The 8,489-nt window shown below is 59.3% G+C and overlaps 1 protein-coding gene across 2 annotated transcripts; it reads right to left on the bottom strand.

Annotated features, from left to right (window-relative positions):
* Positions 1 to 204: 204 nt before the first annotated feature.
* PHF13 (PHD finger protein 13) lies at positions 205 to 8,160 on the bottom strand. Of its 2 annotated transcripts, XM_059374592.1 has the most exons (5): positions 6,620 to 6,693; positions 6,066 to 6,164; positions 5,178 to 5,279; positions 3,449 to 3,983; positions 205 to 2,860 (listed from the first exon to the last, which is right to left on the bottom strand). In XM_059374592.1, the coding sequence occupies exons 2-5, from the start codon at positions 6,108 to 6,110 to the stop codon at positions 2,634 to 2,636; spliced, it is 909 nt and encodes a 302-aa protein (XP_059230575.1). In that variant the 5' UTR covers positions 6,111 to 6,164; positions 6,620 to 6,693; the 3' UTR covers positions 205 to 2,633. The 2 variants fall into 2 exon arrangements, with proteins under 2 accessions (XP_059230575.1, XP_059230576.1); XM_059374593.1 differs by lacking the exons at positions 6,066 to 6,164; positions 6,620 to 6,693 and adding an exon at positions 7,800 to 8,160.
* Between the last annotated feature and the right edge of the window lie 329 nt (positions 8,161 to 8,489).

Below are 8,489 nucleotides of genomic sequence, written 5' to 3'. Positions count from 1 at the left end.
GCATGGTGCAACTGTGAAGGCCATTCTGGTCTGTTCACACCGTGGTTTGGTCCTGCAGAGTTCACTAGGGCAGTCCTCGTCCTGCTACACCAGACTCTGACGTGACCTCCCCGTCTCCATGTCATCATGGTTTGGGAGAGTTGATGACGGGAGCAGAGACACCACTGTCCTTCCCCAGAGAAAACAAACACCTGAAGCTAGGCATGAACCTCAAAGTAGCAATATGTTTATTTACAAAATATACAGTTTCACAGAAACAGCTTCGCTTTATACACATAAACTTTATAATTACACAGAACCATGTAAACGATGTTAAGTGTCTGGCCTGGCCAATGCCAATGTGAGGGGCTTACTCTTGGGGTGACAGCTTTCCCTCCCCTCACTTCATTAGCCATCAACCAGGAGCCCCTAGATGGGCCACGCCTAATTTGCATAAAGCTGATTGCAGCTGCCCAGCTCAAGCTAACACAAAACCAAGGTGTCCTGACTTCCTAGACACCACCCACAGGGATAGATACGTCCGTTAAAAGAACAAAAAGGAAATGGAGGAAACAGATCAAAATGACTATCAAGCACCTTCCAGAGGCGTCACCAGGCGTGGAACCTTCTAAGAGCGACGCAGCAATCGCCAGGCCTGGCAGTTCCACTCTAAAACCACACGTATTTTTAAATGCACTTTTAAAACTTCGTGGAGATTTTTTTTAAAAAAGAAAAACACTTTGGAACTTTGGCTATCATCGTGGTGAAGACACGGGACATGCGATGTCAAGGGGCAGATCTTTGGCAAATTCCTCTCCGACTTTGCCTGGACGTTTGCCCTCATCAGAGCCAGACAGCCGTCTGGGGAGAAAGCGGTTTCGAAGCCTGCTTCTTACTACTCTTCTCTACAGCAGAACTTCTCCCTTGGGGATCTTCACGATCAACTGGGTTTCAGAAACTACTTCTCTCTATTTCTGTGTTAATATAAGCAACAGAATTAAAAACAAAACAAAAAGCAGCTGGCTGGCGAAGGATGAACGATACTAGCGCAGAACACGGGCTCTGGTCAGCCAATTCGCGTTCAAGCCCCTTGGTGCCTCGGGGAGAGAATGGGAACAGAGTCCCCCAGCACGAGGGCGCCACATGAAGACCCCAGCAGGGAGGCTGGGGGTCTGCCCTGCTATAACTAAGTATGACCAACTTGGGCCTTCTTCCCCTTTCGTGCTTCAGAAGAAACCATGTGTATGAAAACACACCCGTCCACTTACCAAAAAATAAAAAATCAAAACAAAAACGATTTTGAGAAGAGTATTTCAACTGCTAAGGAGCACTGTCAACCTCGGAGAAAGTGGGAGCCTTCTTGTCCCCGCAGGCCCCAGAGCCTCCAGCGCCGCAGGGTCCACGGCCCTCGGACAGAGCCCTGTGGGCGCTGCAGGCAAACTTCCTGGCTTCTCCAGGCTGGCCTGCCCAGGAGCCTCCCCAGTTCAGGGTCCCAGTTCAGATCTAAAGAAGTCTGCACGGCTCAGTGGTATACTCCTGGAGGCCAATGTTGCCGTATCGCTCACTCACCAATTTCAAACCAAAAAAAAAAAAACAAAACGAAAGGAAAAAGGTTTCAAATTCTGACCGTGCCCCGTGAGACCAGCAGGCCAGCCTGTGTGAGGGCATCCTAAGAATCAACCACAGGAGAGGCCTTCCCCTCGAGTCTTCTCTACCGCATGATGCAGAGGAACGCTGTTCCTGTGACGGCTTAACCTTGACGTTGCTACTGGAACAAAGTGAGGGAAAGAGAGGACAGACTCCAGGTGCCCTCTTGCTTGAAAACAGCTCGCCTGGGCACCCCTAGGACCTCACACACCAACTGGGAAGGGCACCCCAGCAGAAATCTGCCAATACTTTTGGCTATATCGTGCAAAAAGACAGGTTTTTTACATCGTGCAAAACAGGAAACTGAGTTATGAACACAGGCCACCTCAACCCCCCAACCAACCCCTTTTCCGCCAAGAAGCGGCCACATACTATCCCTTTGAACAAACAGAAGGAAACCTAGGGATCACTAGCTAGCCACCGCCCCAGGGCTCCTCTCACAGTGAGACCAGACGACTCCAGCTGGGAGCCTGCGGGGACAGACAGGTAGCAGCCAAGGCAGGGAGAGGGCAGGCCACGAAGGTAGGGGCAGCTCGATGGTTGCTGTACAGACACTTACGGTCAAAGACTTACACTTGAGAAAAAGCTTACACGTATGGCTGTTCGTTAACAGGCCTGGGAAACTGAACATCTCCTCTCCCAAGACAGCGGAAGCAGGAAAATAGCACTGGTTCCAACTGGCGGGAGCTTGTTAACCATGATAGCAAGAATCCACAACTACCGCCGCCCTCACCTGCAGGCGAGTCGAACCCACTGGACTCGGGTGGTGAGTCCGCCTCCACTGCAGAGAACACAGCTCTAGCAGCAGCTTTGGCCAACGAGGATTTTATTCAGTCACTGGCTATGTACAGGTCATACCTTGGACAGCCTGTCCTTTGGCTTAGGCACCTGAACGGCAGGGGTCTGCCCGCACCAGAGCTGAGAGTTCTGTGCTCAACTAAGAGAGGAGCCAAAAGGCCCCTCGTCCTTTCTGATTCCTCGCCCACGCTCTGCTCGCTCACCAGCAGTCAGTCCAGAAACAGTTTCCGCGAGCCCATCCGGGAGCGGTTGGAGCGGCGGATGTCAAACTTGGAGTCCCGGCACTTTTGGCAGACGAACACTTCCGGAACGTTGGATTTCCGAATCTTCGCGCAGGACAGGTGGATCCAGGTGTGGCACTCGTTGCACTCTATCATAGGGCGGCCGGCAAACGGCTTCATGCAGAAGCAGGTGACGAGGTCCCAGGAGTCATCATCTGAAGGGACAGACACGCAGGTGAAGAGGAGCAAAAACACTTCCTGCGGCCCCTCCCCAGCGGGATCCCTCCCGGCAGCCCAGGCAGGGACAGGGCAGAGCAGCAGAGCCGCAGTGAAGCCTGATCCTCAACACACACACACTCGAGGGCAGGCCGCGGAGTCCGTGCATGACAAGGGACACTGGACCGTGTGCGGCGCCCCCAGGAACTAGCCGTGAGACGTTGACTGGGAAGCTGTATGTATTTTCATTTTTTTTGCTTAAGATTTTATTTGTCAGAAAGAGCGAGCGAGCACAAGCAGGCAGAGCGGCAGCAGAATGTGGGACTCGATCCCAGGATGCTGGGATCATAGCCTGAGCCGTAGGTAGCCGCTTAACCGACTGAGCCACCCGGGCATCCCTGTACTTTCGTATTTTAAGGCCTGTCCCGGAACCTCAGCTGTTTCTGGCCGCAATCACCCCCTTCCTAAACACCTAGGTGTCCACCTTCGGATACCTGCCTCCCTAGGGGCGGTGGGCACACTCTGCTGTCACCCTTCAGGGAAGGGACGACTCTTCGGGCCCCGGCAGCCCGTCAGGGGCCACTCACCTGAGTCCACCATGATGTCCTCGTCATTGCCAGTGCTGTCCTCGTCCCGGAACACCACCTGCTTTCCCTGCCGGACAATAGTCCGTTTCCCTTCAGTTTTTATTTCTTTGACCTGATCAGGCGACACAGTGATACAAGACCCGCTGGAAGGGGTGTCGGAGTCCCAGCCTGAGCAGGGCTCGCCGGGGGCCTGGGGGATATCCTGCAGGGCGGGACTGGTGGGGGTCCCCACGTAGGGGTCGGCGGCTTCCAGCTTCAGCAGGCTCCCCATGTACCCCTCCTCCACAGGCACGTCGCCGTCCCTTCGCTTCCTCTTCTTCTTCTTCTTCAGCTTGTCTGTCTTCTTTCTGTCCAGCAGGAAGTTACTGGGCTTGGCCCGCTGCAGGAGGCTGGGCTGCAGGTGGCCGAAGCAGCGGTCGGAGACCGGCAGGGGCACCGCGGACGCAATGTCAGTGAAGCCAGCGTCCCAGCCGTCGCTGTCAATGGTGCCGGCGGTGCTGTTGGCAGGGCTGGGGCTGCTCCGCAGAGGGAGTTCCTGAAAGGACAGAAGCACAGGTAGCCGGGGTCGAGCGGTGTGCCCAGTCCCCATGACGAGCAGAGCTTCCCTGGGCGCGCCCCCAGCCCACCGACAAGGGCTATCAGGACCATAACCTTCTCGGCTCTCTAAGGGGTGCTCTTTTGGAATGGTGTCCTGAGTACTGTACCACGACCTTCCAGACAGGATGCTAACCCACCAGGAGGAAAACGCTCCTTTGCTGAGCCCTCAGCCCCTGTCCCAGAGCCAGGAACTCATTCGATGCTCTCTAACCCTCTAGAAAGCTGCCAAGAATACCCTCTCCTACCCCTTACCTTTCCCAGACTGTAAAATCTCCGTTCCATTTGCCCTCCCCCAAGGGGTGTACTTTTTAATTAAATGAATTTAAATTAGTTTTGAGAGTTCCTGATGCTCTTTCTAGAAACTGCAGAGATCCCCAAATACTACAAAATCAAACTACATAATTACTGGCCCAAAGCAGTGAGCTAAATCCCTACAGTTCCTTCACAGCATTCAAGCATTTTATTTGCAAAGAGTGGCGACATTCTGCGTGGCACAAAGGAAGCATTTACCCACGTACACAGCAAACAGAAAAGATAAGCCAGTGCCGGGGTTTGGTCTCTTCAAAATACCAGATTCCTTTCTTGTTAGCCCTGAACAAGACAAGGTTGAGCACCGTGACAACAGCGGTTCTCAGTTCTACCCATTATCTAGCACGGGGAAAAAAAATCCCTTAAAACACGGGATTTGTGCCACAAGTCCCCAAGATTCTATAATACGATGCACATAGCAAGCAGCCAGCTGCTCACCAGGAAGGACAGTGTGGACCCTAACCACCCGGCGGCACCCCAGGCCTGTGCCCCAGCGTCCTCCTCTGTAAAATGGGGACCGAGAACAGCACCCGTCCCAGAGGTTGTAATACACTTCCCGGCCACTGCAGGCCCTCAGTAAGCCCTGGAGATTCAGGGCAGATGGCCATCATACAGTCACCTGCAAACCAACACTCAGAAGTTTAGTAAATCCTTTCTAGACAAGCCTGCGTGTTCCATCAGACTTTTCAGAACCACCTGCCAGGCTGGGCTGTTTTCAAGAAAGGCTTCTACCTGGCAGCTGTCTGGCGTCCCCCTACATGACCCCCTCCCAGACCCCCACCCGGCCACTGGTTTCACTGCCAGCAGAAGCACATAGATTTACCTCCTTTGGGTAAGGAATGTAGCCAGCATAGGCCAAGACAAAGGTGCAGAATTTGTTGAAATCCTCCACAGTCCTGCGCCTCTTGTAACTGGGGGAGCACTCCTGTTAGCGGGCGAGAAGATGGGGCACATGTGAGACGAGGCACTTGCAGGTGGAACCCAGAAACAAAACGAAGCCAGCTGGAGCTTCTATTGTCAGCCACTGGAAAACACACCGCTACATTTACAAACACTCTCAGAAACAAGATAAGGTAGGTTTGGGTCAAGAAATAACACTGCACTCAGAAGGCTGAAAGAGGGGTATTGTGATGTTCCGCCGAGCATGCTGGGAAACCGGGCAGGAGATAAAAACCCGTGCAAGAGTCTACTTCTTAGTGGCATTTTCCAACATTATCATGGTCTGCAGGCCTATCAGGAGCTCTAACAACTACTTTTTTGCTACAGATTTTCCATTTTGAAAACAAAGTCCAGCTGCAGCTGTAACCAAGGTATCTTTCTAAAGACTTATTTATTTACTCGACACAGAGAGCGCACAAGCAGAGGGGCAGGTGGAGGGAGAGGGAAAAGCAGGCTCCTGATGGGGGGCTCCATCCCAGGACCCCCGGATCATGACCTGAGCTGAAGGCCGCTGCTTAACCCACTGAGCCACCTGTGCACCCCTGAAATCAAAGTATTTTAAGTGACTTCTTCGGAAGTCAACTGCCCCTGATCCTCCAAAGCTCACTCAGGCCTGACCCCTCCCCAGCCAGGGCTGCAGGCGGACCCCCTCCTCCTAGCACTTCCTGCTTCTCCCTCCCCTGCTGCGGCCTTTCTAGTTTCAGAAAATAAACTCTGATTTACTCTGATTCAGAAAATAAACCAGAAATGCTCAGGCTGGGTTTACTTGCACCTTGAAAATGAAATAGGAGGGGTCTGGCTTGTGTCCAGTCTCCATTCAATCTAGAAACGCCCTCAACAAGAAGGGTTTTTCTTCTGAGCAAGAGCCGCTCTGGGAGAAAGAAGCCTTATTTGCTACAAGCAAAACAACTGCTTTATTCGGGCTTGGACTAGCGTATTTACCGAGGTCTCCTCTACGCACTTCAGCACCCACCCCAACCCCATCCTGACGTGCTCAGCTACCATTTCCAGGGCCCAGGGTCCCACTACCCGCCAAGGACGAACGCGGGACGGGAAACTGGGGGGTGGGTTCCTGGACCCAGCCCAGCCCCTTCCCAGGACCGAAGGCAGAGAAAGCGGCGGGCACCCGGCGTGCTGCCCGCAGCTCTCCTTCCAAGGGCCCCACTTCCTATTCTCTCCACTAGGTTCTAGCCGACCACCTCCGCCTCCCACCCCCGGCCGCACGGACCCCGGGGGGCGCGCAGGTTGGCCGAGCACCCGCCTCGGAGCGGCCCCGGCATTTCCTGCGCCGGAGAGACCCTGCCCCCACCCCCGGGAAGAACTGACCGCCCGCGCTCCGGCCGCGGCGGGAGGGCCGCAGCCCTCGGCCCTCAAACTCTCGGGGAGAACTTTTATTTCGGCGGGGAACACGCACAAGTGGGTCGGGGGCCTGGACGCCGACCGCAAGGCGGTGGCGCCCGCGGGCCCGGGGCGGAGGGACCTGCGCCGCCCCCGCCCCGCCCGCCTCGCCGCCTTTAGGAAAAGCAGATGGCGGTGCGGCCCCCTCCCCGCCCTCCGCGGAAGCCGCCCCCCGCCGACACCCGGCCCCGGAAGGTGCGGGGCCCATCCCGCGGGGGAGGGGACGCGGGAAGCCGGGCGGGATTCGGGGTCCGGAGCTGGTGGGCCCCGCGAACCGCCGAGGCGGCAGCGCGGCGGGCGAACGCGCCCGGCGCCGCCTCCCCCACCCCGCCTGCTGCTGGACCCGCACCCCGGCCCCGCGGGCCTCGGGAGGGAGAGGGCACCGAGGCGGGGGCGCCGGAGGGGCCGCCCGGGAGAACCGAGGGCCGATCCCCGGAAGGAGGGGGAGCCGGGGCGGGGCGAAAGAGCCCGCGGCCGGGGGGGCGGGGGCCTCGGAGGGGGAGGAGAGCGAGCGGAGGGTGGGGGGCTCGACTCGGGTGTTTGCGGGGGTGGGGACCCGGCAGGACGAGGCCCCCCGGCTCCGAAGGGGGCGGGGGCCGCGCGGGAGTCAGGGGGCGGGGCGCGGACTACCGGGCCCGGGGGATTAAGGGAGCAGGCGGGGGCGCGCGGAGCGGAGTCCCCGTCCGAGGTGGACCGCGAGCCCCTCCGGGAAGGGGGAGGGGGCTCCTAAGAGAAGCGGGAACGCGAGGCGGCGGCGGCTGGGACTGGGTCCCCGGGGGCGGGGAAGGAGTAAGCCAAGCCGGCGGGGAGGGGCCGGGGGCTTAGACGGGTCCCGGGGCTACGCGAGGCCGGGGAGGGGTGGGCGCGGCGGCCCGAGGGAAGGGGCGCCGGGAAGACGCGGACGCCCGCGATAGGGACGCCGAGGCGAGGGCCGGCAGGGAGGACGCGGCGCGGGCCCGAGTGGGGGGCGGGGTTGGGCGCCCAAGGGGGCGACGAGGGAAGGCTGGGGGAGGGGAGGGCGGCGCTCGGCCGGCGGGGGTCCGGCTTTGGGGAGCGCAGGACTGGAGTCGAGATGGTCAGGGGCGGTCGGGACGCAGCCCTCACTCACCTCCGGGTGGAAGGCGGCGGCGCAAGAGTCGGAGTCCATGTTCAGGGTGGGGGGCGGCGGCTACGGGAGTGCAGGGGCCCGGGATGCGGGCGCCGGGCCACCGAGCCGCTCAGGGCTGGGGGCTCCGGCGGCCACGCAGAGCGAGGGCGGACCCGGGAGGGGTCGCCCCGGCTGGAGATGATGAGGGGGCTCGGCGCGCTGCGTCCCGGGCTCAGTGCTCCCGGGCCGGCAGCTCCACGGCCGAGCAGAGTTGGCGATGCAGCTCCTGCGGCCGGCGCGGTGGGAGAGGCGGGAGAGTCGCTGCGGGGGGCGGCGGCGGCGGCGGCGAGCGGGAACCCGACCCGCTCCCCGACCTGACGCCCAGTTCGGCTCGTGTCTCGGGAGGGAGGGCGGGAGAGCCGCGAGGGCTGTCGGGAAATGTAGTCTGTGGGCGACGGGAAGCCGAAGGCGCGGGGGTGGACGCGGAGCATTGTGGGAGTAGTAGTCCCAGCTCCGCTTCTGAGGCGCACAAAGGCCGCCTCGCGGACTCCAGCCCCCATAGAGCTCCGCGGCGGCTGCCCGGTTTGTGGGGGCGGTGTCTCCGGGACCAGAGGCTGCCGGAGCGGGGGAGGTGCGGAGGCTCGCGCTGGCTCTGCGATGGGGGAGGGGCGGCGCGAGCGGTAGCGCCGCGGTCTCCGCGGGGGCGAGGGG

Source organism: Mustela nigripes, chromosome 14, assembly GCF_022355385.1.
Source record: "Mustela nigripes isolate SB6536 chromosome 14, MUSNIG.SB6536, whole genome shotgun sequence".
Classification (NCBI taxonomy): domain Eukaryota; kingdom Metazoa; phylum Chordata; class Mammalia; order Carnivora; family Mustelidae; genus Mustela; species Mustela nigripes.
Note: the sequence above shows the minus strand (reverse complement) of the source record. Positions and strands in the feature narration are given on the sequence as shown.